This window comes from Oryctolagus cuniculus, chromosome 2, assembly GCF_051225735.1.
Source record: "Oryctolagus cuniculus isolate XC-2025 breed Fujian yellow rabbit chromosome 2, ASM5122573v1, whole genome shotgun sequence".
NCBI classification, from domain to species: domain Eukaryota; kingdom Metazoa; phylum Chordata; class Mammalia; order Lagomorpha; family Leporidae; genus Oryctolagus; species Oryctolagus cuniculus.
Genome location: NC_142868.1, coordinates 93,783,498 through 93,802,377, shown reverse-complemented (window position 1 = coordinate 93,802,377; position 18,880 = coordinate 93,783,498). Strand labels below are relative to the sequence as shown.

General features: G+C 49.1%; 1 protein-coding gene across 3 annotated transcripts in view; it reads left to right on the top strand.

Moving 5' to 3' along the window:
- The window catches only part of ZMAT4 (zinc finger matrin-type 4), a 367,435-nt gene that overhangs the window by 115,084 nt on the left and 233,471 nt on the right, over positions 1-18,880 (top strand). For all 3 annotated transcript variants that reach the window (XM_051832388.3, XM_051832389.3, XM_089327366.1), the window contains exon 3: positions 16,295-16,384. In XM_051832388.3, the coding sequence (XP_051688348.1) occupies positions 16,295-16,384 (90 nt within the window). The remainder of the gene's footprint in view (positions 1-16,294; positions 16,385-18,880) is intronic.

Here is an 18,880-nt window from a genome sequence, read left to right as displayed (position 1 = left end):
TACTTGCCTGTTTTCTTCAGAGTTTTATAGTTTTAACTGCTGCATCAATGCCCAAATGTTTGGAGTTAAGTTTTGTCTATGGTGTGAGGTAGGAATCCAACTTCATACTGTTGTGTGTGGACATTCAATTGTCTCACCACTATTTTGGCAAATTGCCCTGGTGCCCTACTCAAAAATCAATTATTCATACCTGTAAGATGGACTCTCTGTTCTATTCTTTTGGTCCATGTATCCGTTTTATGCCAGTGTTGCACAGCTGTGATTGCTACAGCTTTATGGAAACATTTGAAGTAGGAAGCATAAGTTCTCCATTTTTATGCTTCTCAGGACAGCGTTGGCTAATCTGAATCCATGTGACTTTGAAGATCAGCTTACATACCAAAGATTCTAGTGTAAATAATGTTTTGTGTCTGTCTCTTTATTACATTTTTGGATCATTCATTGTTAATATTTATTTATTTATTTTTCTTTCTTTCTTTATTTTTTTGACAGGCAGAGTGGATAGTGAGAGAGAGAGACAGAGAGAAAGGTCTCCCTTTGCCGTTGGTTCACCCTCCAATGGCCGCTGCAGCCGCGGTGCACCACGCTGATCTGAAGGCAGAAGCCAGGTGCTTCTCCTGGTCTCCCATGGGGTGCAGGGCCCAAGGACTTGGGCCATCCTCCACTGCACTCCCGGGCCACAGCAGAGAGCTGGCCTGGAAGAGGGGCAACCGGGACAGAATCCGGTGTCCCGACCGGGACTAGAACCTGGTGTGCCGGCGCCGCTAGGTGGAAGATTAGTCTATTGAGCCACGGCCGCCGGCCCCATTGTTAGTATTTAGAAATGCAGTTGATTTTCTTATATTGATCTTGTGTCTTGCAACCTTGTCAAACTAGTTTGTTAATTCTGATAGCTCTTGTAGCCTTGTTAGGATCGTGTCATCTGCAAATAGAGCTGCTTTTACTTCTCTCTGGTCTAAGTGTTTCCCCATACCACAAGGGTTTCTGTTTCTTCAGCATGCTATTCAGAGCTTCTGGTAGACCTTGCACTGAGCTGGTAAGAGGGAACATATTCCTCACTTCAGAAAGAAAGTTTCTCGGGCCGGCACTGTGGCATAGCAAATAAAGCCTCTGCCTGCAGTGCTGGCATCCCATATGGACAACGGTTCAAGTCCCGGCTGCTCCACTTCCGATCCAGCTCTCTGCTATGGCCTGGGAAAGCAGTACAAGATGGCCCAAGTTCTTGGGTCCCTGTACCCATGTGGGAGACCCAGAGGAAGCTCCTGGCTCCTGGCTTCAGATTGGCACAGCTCTGACCGTTGCTGCCAATTGGGGAGTGAACCAGCAAATGGAAGACCTCTCTCTCTCTTTCTCTCTCTCTCTCCTTCTTCTTCTCTCTGTAACTCTGACTTCCAAATAAATAAATCTTTTTTTTTTTTAAAAAAAGGTAGTTTCTAATCTTCCACCACTAAGAATGCTGTTAATGTTTTCACAGATAAGCTCATCAAGTTGAAGAACTTCGTTTATTTTTCCAGCTGTTGATTGGTTTTATCATGAGAGTGTTTTGTCCAAAGCTTTTTCTTTTTTTCCTTACTGTAGAGATGATCATAGATTTGGTGTCTTTGGTTCTACAACGTGGTATATCACATTCAGGGATTTTCATCTATTAAGCCAAAAATCCCAGTAATCCTGCTACCCAAAATGTCTTCTTTCTGCTTTTTATGATTTTATGTTGTTGTTTCATATGAGTAACAATTGTCAATGCTTCAACTGTGTCTTCTTGATTCCAAATTCTTGGTTTGACTAGCTCAGCATTTTTGCCTCGGTTGGTTTTGTGCCTGTAGGTGGCACAAGCGTTGGTGTTCCATACTAAGATATGGAAAAGGGACTGATGAGGCTAAAGAGGGCAGGTGATGACTTCTCCTTGGCAGTAGTGAGTACGAGCAGTAGGATCCTAAGGGGATGTGTTCTGAAGGTGGTTAGGAAGAGGCGGATGGAAGGTGCCGGGGATGGGAGAGAGAAGATTCTGAGAAACGCTGGCCGTTGCCAGTCAAGGCATTTGAGGGCTGAAAGGCTGGTAACGTGGTGCCCCTGCCAAAAAAGAGTTTTCTTCCAACTCTGTGCTTCCCGGCCAGCGCTCCGTAGGTTCCCCAGGAGACTGGCCTGGAGACCAGTTCTCCCTGATTGCACCTCGAGCATGAAGTGCAATCCAGCTGAAGCCGGGAGATAGCTCCCTTGGTCTATTTTCTTTCCCTTGCAATCTGGGCTTGGCAGCTATGGAAGGGGCGGGGGGAGAGGAGAGGATTAGGACAGAGGTGGGGAGGGGAGAGCGTAAAGCCAACGTTAAAAAAAAAATCCACTTTCCTAAGAACCACCAGGGGAACTGATAGACAATAAAAACCTAAGCCCCAGACTGCTACCCCAGTATTGCTCATAATGAAATCTGGAACCTGCCTTCTTAAAAATCCCTGGTGATGCTGAAGAAAGTGGGCCTGGGAGTGAACTTTGGGCAAGGATGGAGGCAAAGGGCGACTCCAGGTCTGACCTGAAAGCAGAGGGCAGGCAGTGAGAGACAATGGGGCCCCGGGAATTCCTGCTGTCTCCTTCCACTGTCCCCAGGAGGGCCAGGGCATACTCTGCTGGTGGGGATGGGCTGTAGGGGGGGGGAGGGAGTGACAGAGAGGCTGTGGGTGCACCTGGAGGTACTGATGCACTAAAACCATCTTGTACTCAACCACCTGGCGAATGAGGCATCCTTTCAGAAATGCCCTATTTTTCTTTAATCACGCCATCAAATCAAAGCAACCTGCAAACAGACTAAACACGGGGACTTTGGAAAGGCAAATAGATAAATTGAAAAGCAGGTGGTGTGGGAGCCGCAGTGATATCAGAGCTGCGACTGGCAGCACGTGCCGGCTCCCCCCAAGGTCTGCAAAGTGCTAGTAAACAGAGCAGACAGTGCTGCGAAAATAAAGTGGGCTTCTTAGTACTTAACTGTTTGGGGAACTCAAAAGACAGATTCAAGAGGGGAAAAAAACAACCTGTTTTCCCTTCATCTGGTCTAACCCAGCTGCTTGTCTGCTCTTGTTCTGGTGTCACAGCGGGGCCCTAAGGATTTCAGCGTCCATGAGGGATGAGGGTTCCCACGCCTGCCCCACTGCAGCTGGGGAATTTTGTGTGCAAAACCCTGGCTCATACCCCGGTAGGGAGATTGAAGACAGCAGGAAGGAGAGATGACTGTGCTATTCTGTGCATAATCTTTTACAGAAAGATGTCTAAAAACAATTGTGGCGGTGGCTGTTGTGTTGTGGCTCAGTGGGTAAAGCCGCCTGCAGCGCTGGCATCCCATATAGGTGCTGGTTCCTGTCCCAGCTGCTCCGCTTTAATCCAGCTCCCTGCTAATGCACCTGGGAAAGCAGCAGGAGATGGCCCCAGTACCCATGTGGGAGACCCTAAAGAAGCTCCTGGCTCCTGGCTTTAGCCTGGTCGGTATGGCCATCTGTGGAGTGAACCAGAGGAGGGAAGCACTCTTCTCTCTCTCTCTCTCTCTCTGATTCTTTCAAATAAATAAATCTTTTAAAAAATGTGATCCAAGTTTTTCATATTATAGATGTTATATGAAGGTCTTTGAAAAAGTTCATGGAAAACTGAAATTGAAAGACATGTTTCTTTTGGTGGGAAAACTTTGAAATCCCTGCCTAGTTTTTGCATGATGTGAATTTCCCATGAACTTTTGGAAGACCTCTCATAGATTCCTGGAAGTATTTTTAGAAACAAAGTGGTTAGGGGCTGGTGCTGTGGCATAGCGAGTAGGGCCACTGCCTGCAGTGCCCACATCCCATATGGGCGCCAGTTCAAGACCCGGCTGCTCCACTTCCGATCCAGCTCTCTGCCGTGGTTGGGAAAGCAGTAGAAGATGGCCCAAGTCCTTGAGCCCCTGCACCCCTCTGGGAGACCGCAAAGAAGCTCCTGGCTTCTGATCAGTCCAGCTCTGGCCGTTGTGGCCACTTGGGGAGTGAATCAGTGGATGGAGACCTCTCTCTCTCTCTCCCCCTCTGCCTCTTTCTACCTCTGCCTCTCTGAAACACTGCCTTTCAAATAAATAAATAAATCTTTAAAAACAACAATGTGGCTATAAAGTCTTTGAAGGAAAAGTCATTCACATGTGGTTTGGAACTGTATATTAAGCATGTAATTTGCTGAGAGATGGAGAAACCCTTTATGAAGCTTTACACATCTCATTAAATGCTTTGTCCATTTTTTTTTCTTCTATTTTTGTCTTCTTTTTTTTTTTAACTATTGCTTTGTTTGGAGTGGAGTCCATTGGGATTATGTATGAGCAGACTTTCCAAGCTATTTAGGTAGTTAACAGTGGGGTTTTTTAAAAAAGAATTTTTATTTTATTTTATTTATTTGAAAGACAGAGTGACACATACACACACACACACACACAGAGAGAGAAAGATGGAGAGAGGGAAAGAGAGAGAGAGAGAGAGAGAGAGAGAGAAATGTTTCATCAGCGGTTTTACTCCCTAAATAGTCCCAAAGTCCAGGGCCCGGCCAAGCTGAAGCCAGGAGCCAGGAACTCCACGCAGGTCTCCCACATGAGTGTAGGGGCCCAGGTGCTTGGGCCATCTTCCACTGCTTTCCCAGGTGCATTAGCAGGGAGCTGGATGGAAAGTGGAGCTGCTGGGACTCGAACTGGTGTTTCAATATGGATGCTGGTGTCCCAGGCAATAGATTAATCCCCTGCATCGCAGTGCTGGCCACAGTTAACAAGTGTTGGCTCGGTACAGAATGTCTACAGGAGCATTTTGGGGACGGATCAGGACTGTAACCCAGAACAGAGGGCAGTTTGAGGATAATTGTATGGTACACACCGAGGCGTGCAAGCCATGGAAGAAGCTGCTGGAGCAGGCAGGGCTGGGCCAGCACACACGGTCTGCGTGTGGCCCCCTGGGTGCTGTCCTGCCTTGCCCGGGTCCCCCTCTACCTCCGGAGGTCTTGGACTACAGGATGTAGTCTTTGCCATACACTGAACCTCACTCCAGATAGCCAAGGACTGCTCTAGCATTTTGCCTGTAGCAGTGGTGGGGTTAATCTTGGAAGACTTCACACAGTGATATTTTTATCAAGTGCTAACATTTTTCTTAGTCCAGCCATGAATTGTATATAAAAAAGAAATCAAGAGACCTTGGGAAATTATAGCCCAGCATTGGCTCATGTGGTTTAAGCCTCCACATTTCCCAGGGATTTGATAGCTTTGTTATTTCAAATCGCCCTGTCTTCTCCGACTTTAATCACTGATCACACTGGCTTTATTTTTCGCCTCATCTCTGACTGTAGCAACTTCTACAAGGGGCTTCTGGGAAACTGCATTTTCGTTGCCTCCCCAAACAGTTATAGAGAGGCCTCGATGGTTTTTTGGTCTCATGGAGTCCTGCTTAAAATGCACAGACATTACGGAGACGGGCTGAGCACCGAACTCCCACCACGGAATCACTGCTCCTCCTTTGGTGGAAATTTGATTTTTGGAGCTGCAAGACTTGGATTTAAAATTGTCATATGGGGCTGGTGCTGTGGTACAGTGGGTAAAGCCCCAGCCTGCAGTGCCAGCATCTCATACGGGCGCCAGTTTGAGTCTCAGCTGCTCTACTTCTGATCCAGCTCTCAGCTGTGGCCTGGGAAAGCAGTGGAGGATAGCCCAAGTCCTCGGGCCCCTGCACCCGCATGGAAGACCCGGAAGAAGCTCCTGGCTCTTGGCTTCAGATCTGCCCAGCTCTGGCTGTTTTAGCCATTTGGGGAGGAACCAATGGATGGAAGACCTTCTCTCTCTCTCTGTACCTCTCTAACTCTGTATTTCAACAAAATATTTTAAAAAAATTGTAATGCAATAATATAGCTTGTTGCGTAGGCCACCAGCAATATAGATTTAGTACAAACATGTTTATACAATCATGGGTTCTGCATATCCCAGCATACATGTTTTTCTCCAACTGAAATTTGTTTTGTCTCAATGCAGAACTCATTTAAGACATGCATTTCTTATTTAAAAATATTTTGGAAGAAACAAAGAGGCCTCCTTCTTGAAGCTTTGAGGCTACCCTTTTTGCTTTTGAAAAATGGATTGATTGGGGCTGGCCTATCACGGTTCAGGGGACTAGACTGAGGCCTGCATCACCGGCATCCCAAAGCAGAGCGCCGGTTCAAGTCCCGGCTGCTCCACTTTTGATGCACCCTGCTAATGTGCATGGGAAACGTGGGAGACCAGGATGGAGTTCCAGGCATCCGTCAGGGTGGGCCGCCCTAACAAGATGCCACGGAGTGGGGGCTTACCCAGCAGGCATTGGGTCGCTCACGGTTCTGGAGGCAGAGTCTATGGGGAAATGTCGGTTTCCAATCTGAGCTGTGGTCCCGCCTTGGAAGATGGCCGCCCCTTTGTGGTGTGTTCCCCTGGGTCTTTCCTCTGCACACAGGGAAAGAGACAGAGACAGAGCTGGTGGGGTGGGGCAGAGGTCTCCCGCGCACACTCGGGGGTCTGTTCTAGAAGGGCATCAGGTCTGTCAGATTAGAGCCCCAGCCCCGTGACCTCAGGTACCTGCTGGAACATACAATCCCACTGTGGGGTAGGACTTCGATGGACAACCCCCTTTGCCGGGTGGGGGGAGGCATAGTTAGGTCTGCAGCAGGCCAGATGCCCAGGGCGCTGTATTAAAGACGCAGCGGGGAGACTTTGCAAAGCTAGTCTTCGTGAGTCTCGTTTGTGCGAGCAGTGGCAGCATCAGCTCTGCCTGTCCACGCCGCTTTGGCTCAGTGAGCTGCACATACTGGGTGCCTTCTGCCTGGAATCCCCCTCCTCTTCTGTTCCAGTTACAGCAGATCCTCAGCGTGCGTGTGTGTGTGTGCGTGTGTGTACAATGAGGAGGGAATTCCCATATGCTGTTCACTCCCCAGATACCCTCCATGGCCCCTGGATGGGTTGAAAAGGAACTGGGAACTCAATCAGTAAGGGTGCTAGGAACCCAAAGCCTTGAGACATCACGGCTGCTTCCTAGGGTCTGTGTGAATTAGCAGGAGGCTGGAGTGAGGAGCTGGAGCCGGGAATTGAACCCAGGTCCTCCAAGGTGGCTTGCAGGTGACTTAACAACTAGGTGAAACACCTGCTTCATTCACCTGTTCGTTTACTCAATCAATGCATCTCTACGGAGCACAGGCCACGTGTCAGGCATGGGGATGGGTTATGGGGACCCAACAGTAAGGACACAGATCGTAGTCCCATTCTCTGGGGATTTATAAATTGTGGGATCTTGAGCAGATCTCTTGGTCTTCCTGACAGTTTCCTCATCTTACAGCAGGACTCTCAGCATGGCCAATCATCAGGGTTGCAAAGAGTCTTTAGAATGGTGATTTTTTTGGAATTGTTTTGTCTCTTAAATTCGGAAAATTCGTAAAGGCATACAGAAGAAATTTAAAATCACTTGTGATGCATATAAAAATACCACTCCTTTCCGTATGTTTTTATCCAGGAACTTTGCCATGTATATGCACAACACATTCATACCTTGTATCCACATAGAGATTTTTGTCTAAAGATGTGGCATCATCTGTATTCTAGTGTGAAAGGGTCTTTTTTTCTTAATGTCATAACATACACATTTTTCCATGTCATTGGATATTATCATTATGCTTGCTAATAGCTCTTTGGTAATGTATCATAGATATAATATTTATCGCTCTCATTTTAAGGCATTTAACCTATCTCATTGTCACTGTTACAAATAAATGGCAATGCATGTCTCTAATTGCTTCCTTAGAATAAATTCATAGGAGTAGGATTGTTGGAGCAAATAAGTTTTTGCCTTTTGAATATATATTGCAAAATTTCCACCCAGGAAGCCGGTATCAATTTACAGCTTGCCAACTTGATGGATGAACATAGACATATTTTTAATTTAAAAATTGTAAGGTAGCATTTGGATGAACTTCTTTTTAATGGGCCTTTCACCTGTTTGTGTTTCTATACTCCTTTGTCTGTTTCCTACTTTTGTGTCCGTATGAATTTGTGAGCGTGCTCTATCTCAGACATTGCACCATTTTGTTTTACGTGTTAAAAAACATTTTCCTACATCTTGGGTTGCCTCTTGCATGTGTGGGTGCTTTAAACAAGTAATGGGAGATGAAATTACAAGATCATTCAAACTTGGTTAAAAAAGGGTTTTTTTTTTTTAATTGAAGGAGAAGGGGAGGCGGGGAGAGAGAAAGAGAAGGGTAGGGGGAGAGAGAGAGAGAGAGGAGGGAGAGGGAGAGAGAGAGAGTATCTTCTATCCACTAGTTCACTCCCCAAATGGCAGCAACAGCCAGGGCTGGGCCAGGCCAAAGCCAGGAGCCAGGAGCTTCTTCTGGGTCTCCCACATGGGTGCAGGGGCCCAGGTGCTTGGGCCATCTGCTGCGGCTGTCCCAGGTACATTAGCAGGGAGCAGGACTGGAAGTGGAGTGTCCGGATTCAAATGGGATGCCGGTGCCGCAGGTTGCTGCTTAACTCACTGTGCCACAGCACTGGCCCTGTGTTTTTGTAATTATTTCTATCAACCCTGAGTCTATTACTTGTTGTTTAGATATATTTTCCCGGTTTTCTTTTTGATCCCAAAGTATTGGTTGCGCTTTACAACTTTGTATTCAGTTCCACCTAGTTGTCTATTTATTTGCTGCAAAAGCCATACTGGACTTATCCTGGTCCTCCATGTGTCACTTTTTTCTCCCTGCCTGCTCCTATGTCTCTGCGTCCTAGAGAATCGCCCTGCAGATCTGCAGTGCCCCAGGACAAGTGTGAACGTCTATGAAGGGCAAGCTGGGATATTTTACATCTGTGCCGTGTGTTCGTTTAGTACCATCTCCTCTCAGTCAGTTGGCCTGTGACATTTTTTATTCGACCCTTGGTTCATAATGCATTAAAGGACACAAAACTTACAGTGTTTAAAAGTCACTTCTGCTTCCCGCAGCACACACATTCTAAAGTCTCATTGTATATTGCATGGGTTGTTTCGTGGATGCCCAAGGCCATTGGGGCCCCCACATCACCCCCAAAGGGTGGATTGGCCTTGCTTTCTTTGAGAGCCTTTGGACCCACTCCGAGCTCCAGGACTGGACTAGAGACTGTTTCACAGCTCCGCAGCCTGGGTAAGGGTCCTGGAAACGCACGGGGCTTTAGCTCTTGCATCTCTGTTGGTGAATGAATCCTTTCTCTAGGGACGGCTTTTGTCTGCTCAGATGCTGAGTTGCTCCTCCCCACGATAATAAGGGAGGGAAGGAGCATCATTCAGGGAAGAGCCTCTCTCATTGGAGACAGTCCCCGGGCACATTCAGGAAGTCCCTCTACGAATTCAGTGAAAAAGGCTTGGTGGTATGGTGCATCAGGTTAAACCGCCATCTGCGATGCCAGCATCCCATGTCTGTCGGAGTGCTAGTTCAAGCCCCGGCTGCTGCATTTCCAGTCAGTTCCCTGCTAATGCACCTGGAAAAGCAGTGGAGGATGGCCCAAGTGCTTGGGCCCCTGCACCCAGGTGGGAGACTTGTATGGAATTCCTGGCTCCTGGCTTCAGCGTTACCCAGCCCTGGCTATTATGGCTATTTGGGGAGTGAACCAGTGGATGGAAGACCTCAATCTCTCTCTCTCTCTCTCTCTTTCTCCTCCTCTCTCTGTCATTCTCCTTGTCTAATAAATAAGAAAAACCATTTTAAAAATGAAAAGGGAAGTTTATTTTTGGTGTAATATATTTTTTTGCAATCCATGCATAGTATTTTCACAACCTGCATTTTCCATAAATGTTTTGAAGATCTCATGTACAGTTTCCTATTGGGCTTGTCTGCCTTGGACCTTGCTTTCCAATGGGGCTGTGCCCCAGCTTCCCAGGGATCATCCTTGGGGTCTTCAATGATGGAGTGAGAAGGACTCCCTCTCCTTCTACTGTGTCAGAGGGCACCCCTACCTCACACCAGCCAGCCGATCTCCAGGCACCCCAGGAGTTTGAGGCTTGGTTCTTGTCTTTTCCTTAACTGGTTCCTGTTGACCACAGCTGGAGAAGAAACCCTGCCACTTTGATGTCATGTGGGGCTCACCTTCTATAACTAGCCATCTGCTCCAGGTTTTCCCTTTTCCTTGAAGTCTTGAGCTTATTTTTGTGGGTTTTTAGAGAGGTATAATTAGATACCATGATGAAGAAAGATGGTGGAAGACTTATCTAGGAAACCAGGGGCGGATTGCAAAGCTTATTTGCGACAACGCCGCTCCTGCCAGCCTCACAACTCGGATTCGAGGATGAGTCGACGTGATAAATGGGGTGGGGGGCTGTGCAGACTGCTCGGAGCGTTATGCCAATACACAGTTTCTCTGCTAGCTCCACCTTCATAAGGCCAAAAATCAGTAGCCTTGTGGGAAGCAAATTTGAGCTGTGGATTTATTTTCTTAATGGAATGTGTACTATTGGATGATGGTTGTTTAGGTGGAGTTCAGAGTCATTATGTTTTGATGTGTTCTGCCTTCTTCTTCCACACCGGTGCGTCTGAAATAGAAGTACACTTGCTTCTCTCCCCGTCCCCACCAGAGAGGCTGACCTGCAGTTGTGAGTTCCCAGGGAACAGTTTCAGCAAAATAAACTGATGTGCGGTTACATCGGACTCTTCGCAATGCCTGGAATCGGCTGCAGGGACTTTCATTAAAATGCAAGAGTCGTTAATTTCAGGCCTATCTGGGAAGCTTCAAGTCCGTGTGGCTGGAGTGAAAGTTACGGCTTTTGGCTTAAGATGCAAATAGGAAAGTGGGAAAGAGGCTTGGAGTGACTCTCGGTGCAGCTGAAGAGACTGTTACTTCTTTCTCAAGTCTTTGCTCTTAAGGTAACAGATCTTTCGCGTCTCTGACTTTTTAAAGATTTGTAGGCAGGGAGAGAGAGAGAGAGAGAGAGAGAGAGAGAGAGAGAATCTTCCATCTCTGGTTCACTCAGCAAATGGCTACAATGTCTGCAGCTGGGCCAGGCTGAAGCTATGACCCTGGGACTTCCCCATGGGTGACCGGGGCCCAAGCCTTTGGGGCCATTGTCTGCTTCCTTCCCAGGTGCATTAGCTGTGAGCTGGATCAGAAACAGAGCAGCCAGGACTCGAACTGGTGCTCCGGTAAGGGCTGCTGGCATAGCAGGTGGTGGCTTAACTCACTGCACCACAGTGCTGGCCCCATTCATCCTGAGATTCTGTACTAGTTGTACTTAACACTCTATACCCAGGGTACACTTTTCTCCTCGAAGTTCCTTTCATGAAGGGGGGGGGGGTCCGTCTTCTTACGACTCCTGAAGACGGCGCACATGTTCGGCCTTAGTAAGTCTTTGCAAAACTCATAAGGATTTGTTGGGGTGGTTGTGTTTCCTGGGTGGTGGAAATGTGTTTTCTCTCGGCCTTCTCCAAGGAGCTGTGCTCCATGGTCTCCAAGGGTAAATGTGCACGCCTTGACCTCGGCACGGTGTATCCCGACCTCATGTGGTAAGATTTGAAGTAGCACGCATTGTCCCTGAGTTGAGAAGGTTCCTCCGATGCCAAGCTGTGCAACAAAAACAAAACCAAAACAGGGGTCTGCGTTGTGGCTTTAACTGCCCCGGCCTTCGGTGCCAGCATCCCATATGGGCACCGGTTCAAGTCCCGGCTGCTCCACTTCTGATCCAGCTCTCTGCAATAGCCTGGGAAAGCAGTGGAAGATGGCCCAAGTCCCTGGGCCCCTACACCTGCGTGGGAGACCCAGAAGAAGCTCCTGGTTCCTGGCTTTAGATCAGCACAGCTCTGGCCGTCACGGCCATCTGGGGAGTGAACCAGCAGATGGAAGACCTCTCTCTCTGTCTCTACCTCTCTCTGTAACTCTGTCCTTCAAATAAATAAAAACAAATCTTAAAAAAAAAAAGCCTTTCCACAGTGGAGAAGCAATTATCAATGATAGCCACAAATGTGGGCAATTCTACCAGGCTATGTAAACAGCATTCCTTCTCCGTGATACTCACTGCGAATCGCATTAATCGTGTATAAATTTATACGGCAGGTGAAGTGACAATGGCTTGAGCATTGCCAGGTTCTCACTACGTGTAGGCAAATTCACGCCAGATGTAAAAAGGGGAAAACCTTCCCCGTGCCCTCTATCCTCATTAATTCTGCTTTTTGCTTTCTTCCCCACCTCCTGTTCACATGCTTATCAGCTTGTGCGTGGTGGTGATTGTAGTACACACGTGTGATTCTGAGTTCAGCATTTTTCATGCCATACTTGCTGTGTTGAAAGCATTTCTCGCGTCTCTTCACAGAAGCCAGGTTCACTCCATGGCTGCCTTGCTAGGCTTCCTCTTGATGAACTCATAGCTGTCTCTCTCCCTATTTAGGTAACACTGCCTTGAGCACCATTGCACTGATGTCATTGTCACATTGGGGATGTTTTCGTTTATTTATTTTTTGGAAAGCTGCAGGATCACCATGCCCAGCGTCAGGGAATTTCTTTCTGGTGCTGAGGCAGCGGAGAGAAGCCGGTCGGAGGTTGGTGCTGTAAGTGACTCAGAGAGTCCGTTCTTGGGAAAAGGCTGGGTGTGCTGGGAAGCAAGGGGGGGATCTGCACCCTCCCCCCAGCGTTGCGGCCCTGGGTGGGAGGCCAGGCAAGCTGGCAGCCACCCAGGAACAGCCTGCTGGGTCCTCTGTCCCTTTGCCAATCAGTATCATTTGCAAGCAGCTGTGGTTTTGAGCCAGCCTGACCAGCAGCAGGACCCCACAGCCAGTCCACTGCAGAGTGGAAGGGCTGGCCCCGGAGTTCTCCCCCTGAGTGGCTCAGGCGTGGCTGCTGAGCGCAGGAGGCCCTGGGTGGGGGGAAAGCCAAGGGAGGCAAGAGGCGTGCCCAGGAGGAGAAACCGCGCGGCTTCCACTGCCACGCCCCAAGCCAGGTGATCAACCAAAGCTCCCCCAGCCCCTAACCTCAGGCAAGGGCCCTATGTGTAGTGCGCGGCCAGTCCCAGTCCATACGGGACCTGGGGCAGATGAGCTGCTGGAGACACCGTGCGCAGCGACCTCGCCCAATCAGGGTCACCAACAGGCGGCAGATCCCAGGCGCGCTCTGCACGCACGGCGCCACCACAGGCCCTGCCATTGATTTCGCTTTTCTGTTCAGCTAATGGGCTCTGACTGGTCTTGTCAAATTGCAATTAAATAACACCGTGAACTTTGAGTAAGAAATGGAATAGTTTAGGAAAGTGGAGGGAAAAAAAAACAGCCACAAAACCTCGGTGCGTTGAGATTTCTGATTTGACCATGATTCTGGTCTCTGGGAATCCAGGGCTGTGAGGAGATGGGTGAGGCAGGTGCTTCTGTCTCAGCCACATCTGAGCTTGCAATGTCACTGCTCGGGCTCCCTGGTGACCATATGTGTGTGCCTCCTGCCACCAGCTCAGGCTCTGTGTCTCTCGCCAGCAAATTGCAAGTGTTTTTTTTTTTTTAGTTTTTATTTTTATTTGTTGAAAGGTAGAGTTACAGAGAGAGAGGTTAATCCTCTGACACACACAAAGTCTCTCTTCTGGCCTGCCAATCTTCCTGGCAAAAAACACTCCAGATGACCCTAGATTAAAGACTACTAATCGGGGCCAGTGTTGGCAGTGCAACAGGCTAAGACGTCACCTGCCAAGCCACCGGCATCCCGTATTGGAGCTCTGGGAGTCCCAGCTGCTCCGTTTCCAGGCCACCTCCCTGCTAATGTGCCTGGGAGGGCAGCAGGAGATTGTCCACGTACGTGAGTCCCTGTGGGAGACATGGATGCAGTCTCAGGCTCCTGTTCTTGGCATGGCCCATTTGCGGAGGGAATCAGCAGATGAGAGAGCTCTCTCTTTCAGCCTGCCTTTCAAATAAATCAACCATTAAAAAAAAAAACTACCAGGTCACCTAGAAATGGCTTAGAAGTGTTGACAATATATATTCAAAAAGGAGACTCAGCATTATTATACTTCAGTAAAAATTTTGAGGTTCTATTAGCCTGTTTACACCCGTCTAAAGACCTTCAAGTGTTTAGGAACTGTTGGGCAGCATGATCTCGCTGTAGGGAGTATAAAAGAATTAAAAAAGGTGATTAGTAAGGACCATTGACAGAAAGGATTTACAATGTATCCGGTAAAGAAGGTGTATCTTGCTGTGTGTTCTCTGAAAGCCACTCTGCCTTTGTGGCTAAGCTATAAAAAAAAGCCATCGAGCAGGGGATTAGTGCAAATGCAACTGTAGACAAAGGCAAAGAGGGGCAAAGACTTTAGAACGAGGGAAATGGTCTCTGCAGGAAGGAGAGGAGATCAGGACTCCATCGAGAGCAATGGATTGGATCAATTCAGTGTTAGGGAATTGGTGGGGTCGATAGTATAGTAAGAAATATTTAGTGCTGGGTGGAGTTGTAGTTTCTCATACACGCCGATGTCGAGGGGTGGCTGGGCCCAGGTTCTTGTTTCTGACATCAGAAAGAGTTCGGGGATGGGATGTGGGTAAGACGTCAGCAGAGAGACAAGGTTTATTTACCTACAGAGCAAAAATGCATGCGTAGTGACATAGAACAACTCTTGTCTAGGCTGTTGAGGAACAGTTTTCTTAGTTTTTTAATTTTTCTTTCTGTTTGTCTTTCTTGAACTAAACAGGAGAGGGAGGAAGAAGGGGGGAATGTAGTGCATGGGAGGGCGGGTACAGTGGGAAAAATTACTATGTTGCTAATGTTGTGTTTATGAGATACAAATAAATAAAAAGAAAAAAGGAGTTCAGACATACTCAAAAGAGAGTGCCCTCAACAAGGTGTGGGGCCATCCCTTTGTGTGATCTTCAGGCCTTGTGGGTGGAGTCTGGGAGGCGGGGCTTAATGAAGTGTTCATGGGGGCAGAATTTGGGGTGGAGTTTTAGTACTGCCCAAGTCTTTGACCTTTTGTGGAGCTCTTGTAAATATCCTGGTGTCAGCTCTTGTAAGTATCATGGTGTCAGGTGCATGATGGGTGTAGGAGTGTCAGCCATAGTAGTTTTATTAGAATGACCTTACGATTTGCCTGAGGTCAATGTGGGGACATGGCTGGCCGCCATGTTGGTTACTTTTGGCTGGCACTGACTCCAAGAGGCAGTTTTGTGGGCAGCTGTAGTTTCCCACTACACAGGAAGTGGAGGAGGGTGTACGAGAGGCAGGTTGGGTAAGGCAGGGCTGCACGGCCACCTTAACAAGTATCGGGAAACCTGACCCATTTTGAGTGTACGTGTATTTGGTGGCCAATTCTAGTCATTGGCCCAGAGTCACCCAGGTGGAAAGAGCTAGGACCAGTGCCGAGAATCTGAACCTCAGCCTGCTCTCTCTCTGCTCTGCTCACTGGGCCGCCCAGCCTCAGGTGGGGACGCGGGAGCTGGAATTACAGTGCTGCTCTGCAGTCACGGGAGGGGTGGGCGCTTGGCTTAGCAGTGAAGATGCCCCATGGGACAGCGGGGTCCCACATCAGAGGGCCTGGGATGGAGCCTGGCTCTGCTCCTGGCTCCAGCTTCCTGTTAATGTGGACCTTGGAAGGTAGTGGTGATGCCCACATGGGTGACCTGGGCTGTGCTCGGGCCTTCTGCCTTTGGCTTCAGCCCAGTGTTGGTAGCTGCGGACATGTGAGGAGTGAACCAGATGATGTGTGCTCTCTCCATCTGATCTGTCTGCCCCCAAATGAATAAATAAAGATAACAATAAAAAATAAACAAGTCTCGAGTGATGGGAGTCTGGATAGGGCACGGAGCTGTCAGTCTTGCCAGAAACTAATAGTCCCGCCTTTATTCCCATTGCTTGAGCCTGCTTGCAGGTGGTGTGGCTGATTGGTCCCTGCACATGCATGCAATGTGTCTATTGGCTGAGTGGTGTCGGACCTCAGAGGACCCCTGTGGGAGAATAGACAAAAGGACAGCTGTAGGGGGCAGTGCCTGCCCAAGCTCCTCAGGACAGGGTGGAGAGTGAGAACAATCCATCCCCTTGTTGCTTCTTTGTGCATCCCAGTTGACCTGTGTGCTACTCTCTTTGCTGACCTGTCTGTCCTTAATTTCGGGGGCAGTGCAATACATTATCCACTTCTTGGAGCTTGCACCTTTGTCTTATTCTGTATTGACAGCAGCCTCAGGGCTTCGGGTGAGTCCTTTGACTTATCTGAAACCCCAGGAGTGCAGGAAGTTCTCTCCTGGAAACATTCCTTCACATTTGCAATGTCCCTGACTGTTTCCTAAGACCACAAATGCCTCCTCCTTTACAAACACCTGCCTCTCCTTTTCTCCCCAGAGCCGAAAACATGCCAGCAAAGTCCGACTGTACTACATGCTTCACCCCAGGGACGGGGGCTGTCCTGCCAAGCGGCTCCGCTCGGAGAACGTGAGTAGCCCCATGCCCCATGGCATCCCCAGACGTGCTCTGTCTGCTGAGGGCTTTGGAGGGGTGGGGAGTACCATCTGATCAGGTTTGTGGGAAAATTGATTGTCTGAAACATTACAGTCAACTTACAGATAAACGACCAAGAGTCTTTTCTTTTTCCAATCACTTTCTTTCCTTCCAGACGTTGCCAGTGGAGCGCTGGTGGACCTTTCTGGTGACTTTCGTTGGGACTGTGTAGAAAAGCATGTTCAGACGTGCAGGGGATGGAGCAAAGCTTCCTGAGATGCCACAAGGGCCGTGGAACAACAAAAGACAGGACCCACGGGACAAGCCCGTCACAAACACGAGCTGCTTTGCTTTTCACATACCGCGTTTTCCTGTGGCATGTGGAACACAAATGTCAGTTTGCTAATGTATCATGAAGACTGTGCATCTCTTGCAAATCAAAACATGCAGGCCTTTGGATCAGCACCCCCCTCTTGCCCTGGGGGAGCCCTAACTCGGGAAGACAAATGGCAATTAGAAAGCGGCTCCAAGGCTGCCAAGCAGGGAGTGAAGGGTTTAAGTCAGCCAGGCCAGGGCCGAGGCTGGTGAGATCAGTCTGCCTTCCTCCCAGCAGGGGTGGCCTTCCCCGCTGAGCAGGAAATTCCTATCTCCAGCTGCAGAAGCCCTCGTGGTGAGCATTGCAGATTAAGCACAGGATCCGTGTTTGGTGGCGACAGCAGGTGCAGCAAGTGCACCCCCCCAGCTGTCAGTGGGGTCAGCGCTCCTCTTTACTTTCCACTGACCAGTGAGGAAACTCTACGGCACCTACGCTTGTGTGTGTGTGTGTGTCTGGATAAGGAAAGAGAGAAGCAGAGGGCTCTGTGCAGGCAAACGTTGTGCGTGGGCACCGGTGCTTCGGCTGAATTCCAAGCACGCCTCACGAAATGAGCTGTGCGCCCCCAGACCGAACTGGACCACTGTGGGGCTGTGCTATGGCCTTGTGAGAGCAGCTGCGGGAGGCAGAGATGTCATGGGGACGAGCTTGGGCCATAGCTATTTGCTTTAAGACCGGGCAGCAGCACTTGCTTTTGTGGTGTCCTGGTTTTCGTGACTGCCACCCTTTCTTCCTTGGACTGTTGTGAAATACAAAAGAGAAGGGTGGATCACAGGGTGCTGTGGGGTGCCAGGCACTGGGAGACAGGAAGACCCGGGTTTGCCAGAAAGAAATGCACGGAGACCAGCGGTACGACCTTGTTACATTCAGAAGGTTAATCCGCGTCTTGTGATGCCTGCGTCCCTGATCAGGGCGCTGGCCCTGCTTCCAACCCAGGTTCTCCTGGGAAGGCGGCAGAGGTGATCCAAGTACTTGGGCCCCAGCCACCCGCGTTGAAGACAAGGTTGGAGTTCCAGGCTCCTGGCTTTGGCCTGGCCCAGCTCAGCCACTGGGACCATTTGGAGAATGAACCAGCAGATGCAAGATCTCTCTTTTACACTCTCTCTCTTTCTCTCTCTCTGTCTCTCTCCCTGTCTCTGTCTCTCCCTCCCTCTACCTTTCAAAGAAATAATAATTAACAAACAAACAAAAGAAATGCATCCCATAGGGAGGGAGATAAACAACACATGAAAATAACTGTGCTACCACAGGGAAAGTATTTGTCACATTCTTCCCAAAGACCCATGGAAGCCAAAGCAGGTGCATCATTGTCGAGGTGACCCAGTGAGGGGAGGTGTCCCTGAGCAGCTGGCATCTGAGCCAGGACCTGGACTTTTCTAGATGGGGGCTGTAAGGGCCTGTGAGGAGGGTACGGATATCTCAGATGCATTCGTGTAGGGGGAATAAAGTTGTTGAGCCACAGGGAATTAGCCTAGACCAGCCTTTATGTAGATTCAGAATCCTGTAGCTTCCCTGGAATTCTGCTTCCCATCAGATGAGTGTGTTTGCAGGGAGGACAGAATTATGTGTTTAAAAAATGAGATTGTGTTTGCTTATTCATGAGAGAGAGGAAGGGAGGGAGGAAGGAAGGCTATGGTAGGGTAGGGGAGGATAGGGGAGGATAGGGGAGGGGAAGGGAGGGGAAGGGAGGGGAAATGATGGACAGGAAGGAATAAGGAAGGAAGGAAGGACCAAACAAAGAGACCAATAGGCAGAGAGAGAGAGAGAGAGAGAGAACTCCAATCCTTGTGCGGTTCACTCCTTAAAAGCATGCAATGGCCGGGGCTGAGCCAATGCTGGAGCCAGGAGCCTTGGCAACCACTCCAGAGCTCTCCTGTGGGTGGCAGGGTCCCAGCTTCTACTTGAGCCATCACCACTGCCTCCCAGGGATCTCATCAGCCGGGAGTTGGACTCCAAGAGTGTGCATCCAGGATGCAGACCCAAACACCCTCACCTGGGATGCAGCTGGCTTAGCCACAAGGTCCTGGGCCTGCCCTCAGAATTCATGATCCAGCAGGGGACCCCTTATGTCAGTGTCTTCACCTAATGCTCAGAAACTGTGGGGTTCACGGACACGT